General features: G+C 39.0%; 1 protein-coding gene across 1 annotated transcript in view; it reads left to right on the forward strand.

Moving 5' to 3' along the window:
- Positions 1-18,613, forward strand: part of SLC36A4 (solute carrier family 36 member 4) — a gene marked incomplete at both ends in the record, with an annotated part of 103,814 nt that overhangs the window by 47,668 nt on the left and 37,533 nt on the right. Inside the window, one exon of the mRNA XM_080338630.1 lies at positions 2,790-2,959. Within this exon, the coding sequence (XP_080194756.1) occupies positions 2,790-2,959 (170 nt within the window). The remainder of the gene's footprint in view (positions 1-2,789; positions 2,960-18,613) is intronic.

Consider the following 18,613-nt stretch of genomic DNA (forward strand, 5'->3'; position numbering starts at 1 on the left):
ATCTTATGTTGTCAAAGGTTATTTATGACAAATATTTCCTCTCTTATTTGTGAACACAAAACACTCCAGAGCAAACGAACTGAAGCATTAGCCAAAAGCTTTGATGATGTTCTTATTTGCATTCTCAGAAACAAAACTATACCAAGAGACTCATAACTTGTATCAGTTGGCTGCAAGCAGACCTATAACAAATGCTTGTGGTTTATGCAGCATGGATTAAAAATGCATCTGAATTTAAAACTGTTGGTGGCCTGGATCATTATTCATCACTTGTTCGTTCAGGTACAAATTACAGAGGTAAAAGCGTCCATGCTTCATTTTTCTTTGAAGATGTACTCTAGTTTTTGAGATCTTAAGTTCTCAAACTAATTTCTCTAAGACTTTCTCTTGGAGTAGATCTGCAGGCATTTTTTTACAAAAAGCTGGAGATGCAGGAAAACCTTCAGCTAGATCACAATGGAAAAACAGTAATGCTACAACCAAATAGCGGTGGATTTGAGATAAGAGCATGAGCATGATATCTAAAAAGACTTAATTCTCCTAAGGGGGGAAGAAAAAAAAGGTATTTGTTATCTAAAATTTGGCAATACAGTGCAAATATGTTGGTTATTTTCCAACATATATAAGGAAGCAAGATGGACATGCAAAATCATGTAGAAGTTTGGCTGCCAACCCGTTCAGGCATTTTTTAAAGAATATTTTCCTTATTTTATACCTGAGCCTAACAGCTGCTTTTATTATATTTCTTACTGAGATATAGTATATATGAAAGTGGATATGAGCATTTTTTTCCTTGATATTTTTTTTGTCTTTAACTTTGATATGACAGGGTTTTTTCCTGGTAAATACTAATAATCTTTACCTTTACTCACAGGATAGGGCTTTCTGGTTCTTCACAGATCTGAAAAAAAATGCATAAAGATTTAAGCTCGATTACCTGAATTCAGTTAATACTTTTGGAATAGTAAATAGTATTTTGAACCAATTCAGGCAGAAATAAGTTATATGTAACTGAGTTTTTTTTTTTGTTATAAAGAAATTGCCCACTATGTTGCATTTTCTGAACATTTTTGTCTATACTGTGGTGATACACAGGGTGGAATAATACCGAATAGAAAGAGATTAATGAGAATAGAAAGTCTTCCCTCTTCTTAAAATGTGGCTTGTACCTTTTACCGGTCTGTGTAGAGATAATTCTGCTTCTTGTGTAACTGGATTCTTGGAGTGGTGCAAGACAGCAGCTTCTCTTTGTTTGGCACAGAATTTAAAACCATCCTAAAGTAGCTATTCAACAAAACATGCAGTCTCTTAAAAACGACAACAACAACAAAACAACAACAACAGCAATAAAAAAATTCTTGATCCCTAAACCATTTGTCTAGTTACACCAGCTCTAGACCTGTATGTTAGGAAAGACATTCCTGCATCCGAATGAGCTCTCTTCTCCGTATACATACCTTGTTTTTCCAATTTCTTTTTCTTAGTAGTGTACCCTGCCAGTCCACCACTGGCACAAAGGTTGGCAATATTTGGAGCTGTAGAACTTGGTTCTCCTTTGTCTTGTTCTAAAGCCTGTGACATACTGTGACATGGCACAGTGATTTAATGGTGTTCTGTACCTAGCGGTTTGGAAGAGGAGAGTGTGGACAGCAAGCAAATTTGTTTATGGATAGTTTCTAGCCTTAGGTGGTACTCCTTCCACTTTTAATTAATAAAATGCCCTTTTCGCAGTGTGGAAAATAATTTTAGAGACATTTTGTGAATATGCAGAAATCTGGAGGATATTGGCATCTGGGTCAGAGCAGCCCCCAGTAAGGACTTGGGGGTACTGGTGGATGAAAGATTGGACATGAGCCGGCAATGTGCGCTTGTAGCCCAGAAGGCCAATTGTATCTTGGGCTGCATCAGAAGGAGCGTGGCCAGCAGGTGGAGGGAGGTGATTCTGCCCCTCTGCTCCGCTCTGGTGAGACCCCACCTGGAGTCCTGTGTCCAGCTCTGGAGCCCTCAGTGCAGGAAAGACATGGACCTGTTGGAGAGGGGCCAGAGGAGCCACAGAAATGATCAGAGGCTGGAACAGCTCTACTGGGAGGACAGGCTGAGAGAGCTGGGCTTGTTCAGTCTTTCAGTACTTAAAAGGGGCCTGTAAGAAAGATGGGGACAGACCTTTTAGAAGGGTGTGTAATGATAGGACAAAATGTAATGGTTTTAAACTAAAGGAGAGGAGATTCAGGCCAGACATGAGGAAGAAATGTAATACAATGAGGGTGGTGAAACCCTGTCCCAGGCTGGCCAGAGAGGTGGTGGATGCCCCATCCCTGGAGACATTCAAGGCCAGGCTGGATGGGAGCAACCTGATCTGGGTGAAGATGTCCCTGCTCATGGCAGGGGGTTGGACTAGATGAGCTTTGAAGGTCCCTTCCAAACCCAAACTATGGTTCTGTGGTTCTTGATTACTCTTTAAAATGTCTAATTTTTATTGCCACCATGAAAAGTTTATCAATGTGCAGATTATATTTGATGTGAATCTTGAATTTTCTTTTCCCAATTGACAGCCTGATGTTTAAACCTATTCTTAAGTTTATTCACTTACATTTGCATGATATTGATTTTTTTTGTGGTCCATATTTGGTAGTATGCTTGTTGTCTCTGATTTCATAGGCAGTTACGAATTGCAAGAAGCTAATGTTATTGTCTTGTTTGCTGGGGGAAGTAGTACTTTTGCTATTAGCAAGCTAATTTTTTATGAAGAGTTTGCAACTTACGTGAATGTGTGTAAATGTTTTCAACAGGTTGTATCAGTCTGTAAAAATTCTCTACTCCTTTGGGATTTTTGTGACCTATTCGATTCAGTTCTACGTGCCTGCAGAGATTCTCATTCCATCTGTCACCTCCAAAGTGGAAGAGAAGTGGAAGTTACTCAGTGAGCTTGTGGTGAGAGCACTTTTAGTCTGCTCAACTTGTAAGTATGTGCAGAACATCCATAAAAAAGCTTGTTATTATGCATCGTTTGGGCCTGCTTATTTAAATACATGTTTTGTTACCTATTTTTCCAAAGGCTAGCAAACCTGAAATTTTATTTCAATGATGCAGTATGTTTTGACTGTCATGAACAAGTGAATCTAATGTTGTGTTTGTATTTTAACCACACTTTTTTTAGTAGGTGTGACCAATTATTTGGCAACTATGTCTTTTGCCAATAATATTGACATATTGTGAGTAATATTGACAATAATTGACATAACAAGATGGATGGATGATGGTGGAGCAGTGGACGTGATCTACCTTGACTTGAGTAAGGCATTTGACGCAGTCTCCTACAGCATCCTCACAGCTAAACTGAGGAGTGTGGTCTGGATGATCGGGTAGTGAGGTGAACTGTGAACTGGCTGAAGGGAAGAAGCCAGAGAGTCGTGGTCAATGGTGCGGAGTCTAGTTGGAGGCCTGTGTCTAGTGCAGTGACACAAGGGTCAGTACTGGGGCCAATATTATTCAATATATTCATCAATGATTTGGATGAGGGAATAGAGTGTACTATAAGCAAGTTTGCTGATGACACCAAGCTGGGAGGAGTGGCTGACACGCCAGAAGGCTGTGCTGCCATCCAGAGACCTGGAAAGGATGGAGAGTTGGGTAGGGAAAAATTTAATGAAATATAACAAGGGCAAGTGTAGAGTCCTGCATCTGGGCAGGAACAACCCCGGGTTCCAGTATAAGTTGGGGAATGACCTATTAGAGAGCGGTGTAGGGGAAAGGGACCTGGGGGTCCTGGTGGGCAGCAGGATGACCATGAGCCAGCACTGTGCCCTTGTGGCCAGGAAGGCCAATGGCATCCTGGGGTATATTAGAAGCGGGGTGGTTAGTAGGTCGACAGAGGTTCTCCTTCCCCTCTACTCTGCCCTGGTGAGACCCCATCTGGAATATTGTGTCCAGTTCTGGGCCCCTCAGTTCCAGAAGGACAGGGAACTGCTGGAGAGAGTCCAGCGCAGGGCAACAAAGATGTTGAAGGGAGTGGAGCACCTCCCTTATGAAGAAAGGCTGAGGGAGCTGGGGCTCTTTAGCTTGGAGAAGAGGAGACTGAGGGGTGACCTCATTAATGTTTATAAATACATAAAGGGTGAGTGCCACGAGGATGGAGCCAGGCTCTTCTTGGTGACAACCAATGATAGGACAAGGGGTAATGGGTACAAACTGGAACACAAGAGGTTCCACTTAAATTTGAGAAGAAACTTCTTCTCAGTGAGGGTGACAGACACTGGAACAGGCTGCCCAGGGGGGTTGTGGAGTCTCCTTCTCTGGAGACATTCAAAACCTGCCTGGACACCATGCCTTTCTCACAGGTACTCTGGGTACCACAAACATTAGTAGTCATCAGCGGTGCTCACTGAGCAGCGAGCATGGGCTCATCTAGGAACTGATAATCCTGAAGATCATGAACTGAGAAGAAAGTTTAAGTCTCCAGCAGCTCCCATCAGAAATGCTGAATATCACACGAAGCTTTTCTTAAAAATGTTATAAAATTTTTTCAGGACATAATTTGTACTGAAATGAGCTGTTTGGTCTAAAAAAAAATATTCAAAACCACCAAGCAAGCCAAATATGCTAAACCTTGTATTTTAGGGGGGAAATAGTGCTGGAAAAATAAGAGTTTAGTTTTTGTTGGCTCTGTTCTGTTGGTGAGTACTGACCAGCGGCTAATGCGCTGGATCTTCTTAAGGTCAAGTCTATTGAGAGAATCAGTTTAATGTTGGTGCAATTTAATTACTGCAATAAGTAAAGGGAAATACCATTGATCTAATAACTTGCTGATCTGAAAAAACATCTACTATGTGAAATTAAAAAAAAGAAATCAATGTGAAAAGCTTTCTTGAACACTGGAGAGCAAATCTCCTGAAGCACCACACAGCCTGTGCTCTGCTCCAAGTGTTCATGGTACAGAGCGAACCTGTTAAGATTTAAAGATTCAGGATAGATGAAAAGCTGTTGTAATAGCACAGGGACATCTAGATCTTTTGATCTAGATCATTTTTGCTTCAGGATCCAAAATGCTTTTCAGTATCTCTCCAGGACCCCAGTAAGCTCTCCAGTCTTAGGCACATTTTGGTGTCATGAGGCCCTCAAATTCTACTCATTCTCTGTTGCCCTTTATGTGCCCCTTACAACGTGCCCTTGTAACAATATCGCAATATATTTGGAAAGCTAAAATTCTTGTAGATCCAAACAGAAGGTTTTGAGAGTTTATAGGTGAAAGATTCTTTCAGAGATGTGTCTGATGAGAAGCCTGTGGTGAATAGGTTTAAAGACACATTTTTTAGACAGAAAAAGTCCAAAACTTTTTAAATCGAGTTTTAGAAATGAAATTATTTTGGTATCAGTGACAGAATATGTTGTAATGTCTGGACAATTCAGAGGTCATACACTGATTAAAGGGACTCTGCCTGCTTGAAAATAATTCTCCAAAACAAGAAACTTCAGCTGTGTTACTGATAACACATTAGCTTATTAAGAGAAGACTTGCAAAATCAGTTATTACTAATTTTAGGGGCGTCTGCATTTCTCAAATAAAAATCAATGAGGTCATTGTTTTATTGCTGCAGTATATCAGAAACTTTGCTGGGAAATATCATATGCTGAAGTGTTTTATTTTGTTTTGTTTTGTCTGGTAGGATTTGTTTTAAGTAAGAACTTGACAAATGACTGGAGATATAACATGAATTCAGAAGAACCATTTGCCTTGCCTATGGTTTTTCATTATTTGCTCCCTCACTTATAGCCACTTAGCATTGCAGGAGGATGATCACAAGTATATTATGTATTTTTAGATTTCTGCTTCCATGTTTCACAAAAGAGACTTTATCTGAAGCGTGCTATGAAAAATACACTTGGCCCCTGATGGCACCAGTCTGAGCCCAACCCTCCCGAGCCGTGGGGAGCTGTGGGGCTGGCCTGGCTGGATGTTGCTCTGGGATTAGGTCAGGCTTTGCCCACTGAGTGATTCCCAACGAGCAGTGAGATCACCTGGATGCTTTATCTAGAGACAATTGGTAGTTAGAGCTGCTCAAAAGATTGTTTTTTACCATCCAGGAAAGACAGTTACAGACAGATTTAAGAACAGTGTTTGCAGTAGCTGTCTGAATTTCACATCTGTTCTTAGCAGCTTTTTCAAAACTCTGACACTCTATTATTCAAGGTAAAAGCAAATACTAAGGGATATTTTTGCTGAGAGAGTGCTAGACTGGCAAAAACGTGCTTTTCCTTTGGTTATAGCCCCTTGTTTGTACTTGGACTTGGAGACAGTGAGTGCAAATGACTTGACAGACCTTGTTCTCTACTGCTTGTCTCCCTTCTTACAATTTAGTATTAAAGTAGCATCTTAGTATTACAAGGATAAAAATGCAAGTCAGATACTTTTGAATTTGAAGAAAAAGGGGGGACAGGGAGAGCTTCCTGTTCGTTTGATACTGAACATATATCTCCATTTCATTTCAAGAGACATACATTTCTTCACCATCACTTGGATTTCACCATGTATGGTGTAGCAAGTTGGAAGATAACACCATACTTGATAAATCATAACACTAAAATATTGTTCTACAAATCCAAGTGAACACCTTGTGAACTGACTGGAGGGATGAGCTAGGCTTGTGTTGAAAGTCCAGACTAGAGCTGGAGACTCAGTTTGGTAATTGTTGAAAGCAGGTGGGAGCTGGTCTTGTAGGGTGTATTGTGACAGGGCAAGGGGTTTTAAACTAAAAGAGGGGAGATTCAGGCCAGACATGAGGAAGAAATTTTTTACAATGAGGGTGGTGAAACACTGGCCCAGGTTTCCCAGAGAGGTGGTGGATGCTTCATCCCTGGAGACATTCAAGGCCAGGCTGGACAGGGCTCTGAGCAACCTGATCTGGGTGAAGATGTCCCTGCTCATGGCAGGGGTTGGACTGGATGTGCTTTGAAGGTCCTTTCCAACCCAAACTGTTCTATGATTCTAGGCAAAAATATGTTTGAAAGCTAGACTAAGCGTCACTGTGGGGGGCAAAGTTTGAAATTAGGAACACATACCGACAGAAGGATTGGGATGAGAGTCACCATAGGATTTGGAAAGCACTGAGAAGAGGTATTGGAGAGGCAGTGCTATGTAGCTGCTCACTTGCTGTCCTCAGGTTGTGCTTGGAAGTTCATCGCCACAGGAGTCCTGAGGATCTCCAGCAGCTTCCTGATGACTTGCCAGCTTAGTCCTTTGGTGGGTCAGTTCATCTCATTGTAACAGAGGCATAAGATGACAGAAAATCTGTCTGATTGTGCTCAAATAGTACAACTACATCCTTATCGTTTCAGTAGGTTCTGTTACTGTTGTATATGCATTTTTATTTGAAGTGTAAATGTTTTTCATTTGTTTTTCTCACAGACTTTGCTTTAGTGTTGTGGTATTTGAATGTCAGATAACTTCAGTACTTTGAAATATCTGTCAAGGTGGAATTTTTATAACTTTGAAAATATTTACCCAGATTTTATATCTTTAAAACGTGCCACTAAAATAGTTTGGACCTGTGTTTGCTGCATCTGCTTGGATACAGGTTGGCCACTGTGGTGATGGTTCAGCCCTTTGCGGAGCCTGATATGTGATGGGATTGTGGCTACTGCACGCTGGGATTGATCATTTGAATGTGAAGCTTTATCATTTGCTTCTGAAGGAACCTGGACCACGTTGGCTGAATTTTTAAAAGCTTTGTTGGTGTCTTTACATAGAACAATGTTTTACTTTTATCATTTGAGACACCAGTTTGTCTGGGAGAATAAGACAAAAACCTACCCAAATGAGTCCTTTTAGCACATTGCTTGAAATAAGCTGCCATTATATCATGAGAGTCTTTTATTCTTCCCTGCTTACTGGCACTGGAATTGTGGTGATTGTGGGAGGGGAGAGTTTGGAGAGGTTTTGGTGAGCCTAAACACTTAATTCTCCTGTGTTAACATCTTCAAAATATGCTGAGCACATTGGAGATTGAAAGGAGACCTGGAGATCATCAACTTCACTATTGATACCATCAAATATATTCACTTCTATTGGTGCCTCTCAGTGGAGATTGTGATTAAAAAATTCAAGATGGGGCAGGAATGTAAGTTTCTATTAGAATGCAAATGTAAATTTCTCACTCTCTAGCAAATGCTTTTTCATGTCTTCTGCCAGAGAGGCACTAACATTGAATTGTGCTTACTGGAGGTGTTGGAAGAATTAAAACAAAAAAAGAAATATTGAGAAAATTGTTTTCATCTGAATGGTGGCACCAAATCCATCAAGAAGTAAAGGAATAAATAGAAAAGAACAATTTAAGCAGTACTTTAGTTTTTAAAGAATATGTTGTGTTTGTTTTATTAGTTTCAAGGTAGTAGTGACTTCTTTTTTTGTGTGTGAATTGGTAAAAGCTGATGAAGAGCATCAGCAAATATAATGGAGAAAACTGGAGTTAAGACTTAACAGTATCTTTCATCCACAAAAGAAATATAGATGTTTTTTTAATAGCTGAATTTGGGGCTCCATTCCTACAGCCAGAGTGCTCCTGTTAAAATGAAAATTGAGAAATACTGCATTTGAATGTGGATATGGAAATATTGGTTGAATTGTCAGCTGTTCTGATTGTCAGCTTGAAATGAAACAAATTTAATTGAATGGCTGATCCAGCTGAGTATGAACTGAGCTGTTATTGAGCTGCTTTCCATTAAAAAAATTAGCCTGAGCTTTGTGTGTAATTTTACCAAGAGAATAAATGCATTATTCAGTTGAACTTATCAGTGATGCTTGTCTAAATGTTTCCCCATTTTAACTGAACCTGGTTTTAGGGAAGAACAGTTCTTGATGCTGAACAATTAGACACAAGATACCATAATGTGTACCAGGAATTGTTTAATGACATTGTGCCAGTAAAATACTTGCTCAGAGCAGCTGCAGCAGAGGTAACATGAAGGAATTTTAAGATCTATACAGATTTCAATGCATGCTTTTAGGATTAAGTGATAATCATTTATATAGGAGTGGTTTGTGTATCAGTCATTAGACACAGAATATTTTTAATGAGAGTTTTTTCATGTTAAAGGGTAATACTGGCAAAGAAATTGAATAGTTAACTATTTTGTATTTAAGCCCACTTCAAAGGGCCTTTAAACAGTCCACACAAATATTCTAGATCCCATCTTGACTTTTTTTAAATCACAAAATTGTTTACGAATTGTCAAAGGAATAAAATTAAATATTTGATTAATTAGTTCCTTTTTTTTTTTCAGTGTAGGTTTGTACATTTTTTTCCTGGATATGGGTGACTGATGAGCATCATTTTTATTTCTTACTAGAAAATCCTATGCTGTGGTTTTCAGCTGAGACATGAGAACAAGTATCATTGTGTGTTTTCTAGGTCTATGCTTAGGCATGAGAAATAGATATCTGAAATACAGGTTCTTCCAACCTGTTTGAGCATCTTTGCAAGAAGAGCAATCTCTTACTATAAAGGTTACATCCTGATTATGATTTCTTTATTTTGATGTGCCATTATGAATTATAGCACATCTTATGAATTGTCACTATGCGGGCATCACTTTGTGTACATATAATAACTAATGTTCTCTCTCACAGTACAAGTATTCACTTTTTTTAACCTGATTTTAACATAAACATACTAAATGTCTATGGATTATGATTAGTGGTTAAATGCTATGGTTTATTGGAATGGTGCTAGAACCGCTTTTTATTGCTGGTTGTTCTAGAGAGATTAACTTGTGAATATAAGTTGTATGAGATAATGGGTTGGGGATTTTCTTTCTAAAACTAGCATTGCTCCAGAAGTAACTGTAGGGCCCAGCAGAATGTTCTAATGTTAGTATTCATCAAAGCCTTCCAAAGCCAACTGCTTTAGTTCTTCCTTTTGGTCCTTTGCTTCAGCTGACATTGGATCTTCTTTAACAGTGACTTGGATATGGACCCAAACAAGATATTACTTGTGATTGGTTGTATTTTTAAAACCTCATCTAGAGAGTTAAGGTTGGGAAGTAAATGATTGAAAACTTTAAGTGTGTATTGCTCCATTTATTTATTTATTTTTAATTACTGCTGTGTTGATTGGACCTTCTTTGATTCAGGTATTAATCAGGATTTTGTGGATAAATTCAGATTTTAAAGTGCAGCTGTTGTCGAGAATTTTCTGTAGGTATGGGAGAGGGAGAAAAACCATGGGCTTTGTGATTGACATGAAAAATAGAAAATTTTAGAAGACTGGTAATAAAAAAAAATATTTTAAGTTAGCAGGAATATCTGTCGTAAAATTTACTTGCTTTTTTTCTTTTTGAGACATTTGTTTTATTATTAAAAAAAATAGTTTGGCAGCACATTTATGTACTCTGATGTAGCTGATCCTATTCTGAGGCAGTAATTATTTCCTATTAAACAGACCTTATTGCTTGCCACAGTTTAGTGTTTGCATTAAATGAGTATTTTACAACTCTGCAGGAATTCTTGTGAAAAAACATTATGGTATTTTAATTGAAAATTGGACTATAGCAGAGACTATTTTTTTTTTAATTTGTGGTTCCTTTTACAGGCTACATTGCAAAAATGTAAAAATGTCATCTATTCCAGCTTGCTTTTGCCACTTTAAAATATGAATTTTGATGACGTTTATATTTCTGATTTCTAATTAGAAAGCTGCCTTTTCTGTAATGCTGTATGGATTTATCCTGGGGCTGGTGCTGGTGCCGGCTGGGTGGCACTGGCAGTGCTGGGGAAGCGCTCAGATGGGCCCGGTCTGTGCCCTGCACCGAAGGCAGAGCTGGTGGCACCACACTCAGACATGTACAACTTCAGCTTGTACATGTGTCATTTTAAATGAGATGAAATTTATTCTCTGTGTTATATACTAATTCCATCTGGCAGGTTTCAATATCAATATAATTTTAGTTTATGTAATTCCACATGGGGTTTTCCTGTACATAGAATCATAGAACAGTTTGAGTTGGAAGCTTCAAAGCTCATCCAGTGCCACCCCTGCCATGAGCAGGGACATCTTCACCCGGATCAGGTTGCTCAGAGCCCCGTCCAGCCTGGCCTGGGATTTCTCCAGGGATGGGGCATCCACCACCTCTCTAGGAAACCTGGGCCAGGGTTTCACCACCCCCAGTGTAAAAATTTCTTCCTCATGTCTGGCCTGAATCTCCCCTCCTTTAGTTTAAAACCATTGCCCCTTGTCCTGTCACAACAGGCCCTGCTAAAAAGTCTATCCCCATGCATCTTACAGGCCCCTTTTAAGTACTAAAAGGACACAATAAGGTCTCCCTGGAGCCTTTTCTTCTCCAGGCTGAACAACCCCAGCTCTCTCAGCCTGTCCTCCCAGCAGAGCTGTTCCAGCCTCTGATCATTTCTGTGGCTCCTCTGGCCCCTCTCCAACAGGTCCATGTCTTTCCTGCACTGAGGGCTGCAGAGCTGGACACAGGACTCCAGGTGGGGTCTCACCAGAGCGGAGCAGAGGGGCAGAATCACCTCCCTCCACCTGCTGGTGTTTTCTAAATTTATATATTGAACCTTTAGGAAAAAAAATATACATAAAATTTAACTTTTTTTTTTTTTTTTTATTTCCTAAAGGAAATTCTAGCATAGTGAATTTCTTGATATACTTCTAATCTTGATGAGGAGTAACACACATGCTCAGTTGCACTGCCACTGTTTAGGGGAGATGAATTTAGTTTTAGGCTGCAACGTTCTTTGTTACTTGAAGAATTCAGTTGATTTTCCTGCATATAATATTTAGTTTTTAGAAGAGTTCCAAAGCCATATGCATGTATTTACTAGGAGGTGGTGAAGTACTACAGTGAAAGGGAGTATAGTAACAGAAACAGTGCAGTGAATTTGGATGCTAGTGTATAATACTAAAATTATATATGGTAATATATAATCTATATATCTACGTGGTTTATATCTGGTTGTCAATAAGGATTCATGCATGGAACATAACTTCTTTAAATATATTAACAAGATCACTTTATACATGATGAAAAGTGTTTTAAAAGCATTGTCAAAACTAAGCCTTATTGTATGTTTGTATAGTTTAGGTGTTCTTATGAGGAACAGCTGAGGGAACTGGGGCTGTTCAGCCTGGAGAAAAGGAGGCTGAGGGGAGACCTTATCACTGTCTGCAACTGCCTGAAAGGAGGTTGTAGCATGAAGGGTGCTGGTCTCTTCTCCCAAGTAACAAGTGATAGGACAAGAGGAAATGGCCTCAAGTTGTGCCAGGGGAGGTTTAGACTGGATATTAGGAAAAAATTCTTCCAGGAAAGGGTTGTCAGGCATTGGAACAGGCTGCCCAGGGAAGTGATGGAGTCACCATCCCTGGAAGTGTTTAAAAGACATTTAAACTAGGTTCTTAGTGACATGGTTTAGTGCTAGAGTTAGGTTATGGTTGGAATTGATGATCCTGAGGGTCTTTTCCAACTGAAACAGTTTTATTCTATTCTATTCTATTATTAGTGCAAAGAGAAACAGGGGAAAAAAAAAAAAAGATAATTATATTCTGTTTGAAGAGTTTGATGATTCCTTTCTAACTCATATCTTAAGTAAATACAGTGAATAAAAATTTCCAGCCTATGCCTAATTTTAGTTATTAATACTACAGCGACACTGACTGTGAAGTGCAAAGTGAAGATCTGTGATGCCATTCACAGTGTAAACCTACATGTCAGTCTGTGCTCTGAAGATTTGAGGTGATGCACACTGTAAGACAGAAGGTGCTACTTGGGTTAAGAGCCACTGAGTTTAGCATGCAGAGGTCTGTTCCCTGGACCTCTGCACCTGCAATAAGCATCATGGCTCAAGTCTGTGTAAGCAGAGGAGAGAAAAGGTGCTTGGAAGGACACAGTTAGTCTGATCTGTTTTATATATTTGCTTTTGGATGAGTTAAATGTGGCCAAGGAAGTGCTTGTTTCCTTTCAGCCTATTGAAGCACTTTAGGTGAGAAATACATCTAGCATTTGCTTTAATGAATCTTTCTCAGAAAGAGTGAGAAGTGATGCTGAGTATCATGCTCAGTTGCTTGGAGTTCAATCCCGTCTTCCCTTTCTAACAATATTAAAACTAGTAAAGCCTGGTTTTATTTTTTGTTCCACTTTATATTTTCCATCTGTATGCTTACAAATATAATGAAATGGTGTTATGAAAATTCCTTGTAAAATAGCAAATATATATATATATATACATTCTCTAGCTAATGAAAAGTGAACTTCATAATATGTTCATGGCTTTGTATCTCTCCATTATTTTGTCCCATTATATTTCTATGCATGAACTGTCTTAGAAAAGAAGGTCATTTAAGGGGTGCCTTCTTGAATGCCATACACGAGTCAGTGATTTTCTGTCATGCTCATTGAGTCAAGCAGCTATTTTTGCATGTACTCCTTATGCATTTTACATCTGTCCTGTGGTTCATAGATGTGAAATTTCTGTAAGAACCAAAGATTCCTAAGGGGGAAGTGAAGGAAGCAAATGGAAAAATGCTCCTTTTTCCTATTGCCCAATTAAGAGGAAATATATAATGCTTTGTTAAAAATCTCCCCATTATTTTCAGGATATTGACATATGTCTTCCTTCCTCCCTTTTGATATGCAACAACACAGAGTTGAAAAGATTGTGTTAATGGGAATACCAAAAGCAATAGGATGCTGTGCTGTGTCTACTTGGTTGATCTGAATGGAGTATTATTGAATATTTGTCTGTACTTTTTCCTTTGCTAAGGCACTACAGTGTAGATGTGATAATGAGCAACATTGATCTACAGTTACAGAAAGTCTAAGGGAGCTGTAGCATGAGTGATATCCCATTCACTTTTTACTCCTTATATTTTCAAAGTTCAGGGGTTCATTAGTTTGTTCTTTCCTGTTACATCCTGTAAATTTCCTTTTCCTCCCATTTTATTTTATTTTATTTTATTTTATTTTATTTTATTTTATTTTATTCCTGGAACTTTTCCTTGATCTGACTTACACTGTCACCATCCAAACCTTTGTCCTGGCACAACCAGAAGAGTTGTATTCTAGAGTTTAGAGATGAAAGGAGGAGGGGAGATATCTTTACAGTACAATTTTATGATACATGAGTCAAATTAACAGCTTACTGCTTACAAATGTGGGATATCTTACTCTTCACTCTGTTTTTCTTTATCCTACCCTGGCATGTAATCCCATATTCTTCTTCATGCTGGCTCTGGCATTCAGTCAGAAAAGAGCAGATCAGATTTGCTCATTAGCACAAACCTCCATGTTCTATGTTTAACTGTTTTGTGCATTTTTCAGTTCAGCAAGTGATGGAATATATTGTGTTTTGACTTGCAGTAGTTGCTCATTGATCAGAACTGTTCTGTAACACAACAGAATAAAAATTCTGTGTCTTGTTCTTCAAAGTTAATTTATGTTTTTATATCACATGGGCTTTTCTGGTAAGGTTACCTAGACTGTGCTTCTTCCTTCAGTAGAAAATGTCTTGAATCACGTTACTGTCCTCTAAACTGATTACTCATTAGCAGGAGATTCCTGTGGTAAAACAAAGCATATGTAACTGATAACCATACACTACCAGGCAGTCCCTTTTAAATTATGAGCTTGAAAATTGCAACAGGCTCCTTTTGACATTTTATATATTGCACAGTGTTTCCTCTGAACATCCCACCTCCTGCTTCCCCGTGTTATCTGAGGGCAGTTTTGACAAGGTGACTGAGCGCAGGGAACTGGGTGCCTAAAGCACTAGAGGATAACAAAGGATGTTATTCTGTAAACTTCTCACTGGAGTTGTTCATGGGTATTAATAATTTGCCTTGTCTGGTCCTTGTGGTGTTTGGTAGATATACTGGATGCTTTGACTCTGCCTTACGACTGAAATGTCTTAATTAATGTAACATTTTGGCAGATTTTTGGGGCAGCATTTCAAACAAATGAAAAGGACATCAGAAGTATGTCTGTGCTGTGCTAAAAGCTGCTGTTTAATACTAAAGACAGTTTTTAGCAAAAAAATATGTAGACAAATTTTCAGATTAGAGTGGGCTTGATATATGATGACTTCAATTCACCAGAGTCCTGGCTGGTTGAGGGAGAAAACTGTGTATGTTTAATCGCATTCCCAAACAGATGGGATTTCATGGTTGTTCTCCACTGTGGCCAATAAGGAGTCACAGTAAGACCAAAATTGTTCTTCTGATATTATTTTTTTACCTTCATCAGCTTTGTCCTCAAGCTGAATCTCATAAGGTGTTTGTCATGCTTATAGTGGTATATTGCAGGTAATGGCATTGCTGACCATAGGGATGATTAAGATGATGGAGTGGAGCATCTCCCTGGGGCTCTTTAGCTTGGAGAAGAGGAGACTGAGGGGTGACCTCATTAATGTTTACAAATATATAAAGGGTGAGTGTCACGAGGATGGAGCCAGGCTCTTCTCGGTGACAGCCAATGATAGGACAAGGGGTAATGGGTTCAAACTGGAACACAAAAGGTTCCGTTTAAATTTGAGAAGAAACTTCTTCTCAGTGAGGGTGACAGACACTGGAACAGGCTGCCCAGGGGGGTTGTGGAGTCTCCTACTCTGGAGACATTCAAACCTACCTGGACACCTTCCTGTGTAACCTCATCTGGGTGTTCCTGCTCTGGCAGGGCGATTGGACTGGATGATCTTTTGAGATCCCTTCCAATCCCTGACATTCTGTGATTCTGTTACTATGTCCCACAGGAAAAAAAAAAAAAAAGGAGAGAAGCCAGCAGTTTGGGATATGAGACTAAAAAAATACATATTGTTTCATTCTATTTCACTGTTCTTTAGGAGCAAGGCAATTCTAAAATTCTCTTAGTGAACATTTTTTTTTATTATTTTTGTCATAGTTCTTTGCCAAATTTCAGACCAGTTGTATGAAGATAATAATTGTTAAGTTACAGAAAAAAAAAATACTTCAATTAAGACAAGTAGCATGGCCATGTATTTGTTTATACAGAGCACGGCTCATAACAACAGTCTATGCAAGATGGCAAACTGAGACATCTATAGTTTGGGTCAAAAATTAACTTATCTTTCAGGACAGAGGTGTCCTCTGTCTTCTCGCAAGTGCTGGGATACCTTATAATGCATGTCACATAAATGTAAGACAAGAAGCAGTTGAAAGAATTGCATGAACCACCATTTTGGACACTGTGAGACCTTTGACACTCAAAATCAATTATCCAGGACTACCAGGACCACTGGTGCAAGTGTTGAGTAAGATGCCTCATTATGTTGAACACCATGTGTTTCACACAGTTATTTTGCCTTATTATTTGCCTTGCCTTGCTCATTGGTGGTTTGTAGTTTGTTCTGTTTGGTTGGTTGGTTTTGGTTTTGGTTGGTTGGTTGGTTGTTTTCTTGTGTGGTTTGCTTGTTTTTTGAGGTTTGTCCTTTTTTATACTATTTTATTTCCTTTGAAGCTTACTACTAAGGAAACAATGATGTAATTGGTCTAAGCGAAGTACACAAATCTGATCTGAAATTTGTTATGATTTGTGCAGTAGTTCTGTCTTGCTTTCCCCATGTCTATTCCATACCCAACAGGCTCTGGCCAGGTAATTCATAAATTACAGTCTTTCAAGGACAAGGGAAGTACAGGTATACGGGAGCACTGAATTTGAAGAAACCTCTTCCATCCGATTCAGTATGACTATCTAGTTTTTAAGAAGAAAGTTCCATATAAAATAAATATTAGTGCATATAGTCTAAAATGTGTTTGAAATTAGAGTTGAATTGGTGTGCTGTACCTATTTTTTTCCTTGAATTATTCCAGCTGCTTAATGTCTGCTCAGTGGCATGGTGCACGTCTGTATTATTGTACTCCTGCAGTACAGTTAATAGATAATCATTAGCTTTTTGGTCACTTTTCCATCTCTATAATCTGTTTACATTCCTTCTAGTAGGGGTGATATTATGCAGCTGGGAGTTACTACTATTTTTATTAGTTACATCCTATGCTTAAAAAAAAAAGGATATAAAAAAATATGTATTATAATATATAATATAACCATACATAGCATGAAAGTCAGGCTCTGCAATAGCTTAACTATCTATATCTATATCTATATCTATATCTATATCATCTATATCTATACTGTATGAGATGTTGTAGGTATTGAGATTTTTGTTCTCCCATTGACAAATTTCAGTCCCTTGTTTATTATTGACATGACTTTTGATACATCACAGAAAGTCTGACTCTTTGTTAGGAATACATCCAGTTCTCTTGTATTCTGGTCCCACATTGCCAACTCTCATTTGCTATTCCTTGGCTCCCAGGGTTGCTTCTCATGCTCTAGGTCAGCAGAATTCCTGTCTTCTTGTCACCGTTCTGCCTTTGTAGCCTTTGCTACATCCTTCTGTCTTTGCTGGATTGAGATCAGATGCCACATTTTTGTTGTTCTGCACAGTTTGGCTCTATTTCTGTAAACTATTGCTTTTTCACTTCATTGGTACCTATGATCTTGCAAATTGTGTCCTCCTTGACCTTTCAGGCCTCTACCTCCATTTTTATCAGATCTCTACCTCTGCCTTGTATCAGGAATAGTGTGGCCAGCAGGACCAGGAGACTGATTGTCCCCCTGGACTTCGCACTGCTGTAGCTGCATCTGGAATCATGTGTTCAGTTTTGGGCCCCTCACTACAAGAAAGACATTGGGCCACTGGACGGAGTTCAGAGAAGGGCAACAACGTTGGTGAAGGGTCTGGAGCACAAGTGTGATGAGGAGCAGCTGAGGGAACTGGGGCTGTTCAGCCTGGAGAAAAGGAGGCTGAGGGGAGACCTTACGCTGTCTACAACTACCTGAAAGGAGGCTGTAGCATGGAGGGAGTTGGTGTTGTTCTCTTCTCCCAAGTAACAAGCAAAAGGATGAGAGGAAATGGCTTCAAGTTGTGCCAGGGAGGTTTAGATTGCATATCAGGAAAAAATTCCTTCTGGAAAGGGTTGTCAGGCATTGGAACAGGCTGCCCAGGGAAGTGGTGGAGTCGCCATCCCTGGAGTTGTTTAAAAGATGCGTAGATGTGGTGCTCAGAGACATGTTTTAGTGGTGGACTTGGTAGTGTTAGGTTAAGAGTTGCACTTCATGATCTTAAAGGTCTTTTCCAACATAAATATTCTATGATTGTATTATTTTTGCTGTTTTTGGAAAAGCAACTCAGACTGTTGTTGTATATTTATCCACTGTTTATCCAGTATCCAGAAGCCTTTTGTTATGTAACCTTCATCCATTTATTTTATTTTTTCATCTTTATTTGTATGCCTTTCTCTTTATTTCTGGTTTGGTTTTAACTCTCTGATATAATTCATCTGTATTATCAGACAAGGAGCTGTAGAATTATTAGTATAAGTGCATGGAATGAGCCATTATTATTATGTGACAAGTGATCAGCTTGGCACAATATAGTCAAGACCTGAAGTCTAAGTGGTTTGGCAAAGAGAGCTGCAATTACGTGGTTTATGTTTCCTTTAATTATCCCTATTTGATAGTTACAGACTATATTTCTTACTGGAATGTGGAGGCAAAATGATTGCAAATACTTGCTGCAAAGTGCACCTCTGAGAAA

The sequence above is a fragment of the Nesoenas mayeri genome (assembly GCF_963082525.1).
Source record: "Nesoenas mayeri genome assembly, chromosome: 1".
Taxonomy (NCBI): domain Eukaryota; kingdom Metazoa; phylum Chordata; class Aves; order Columbiformes; family Columbidae; genus Nesoenas; species Nesoenas mayeri.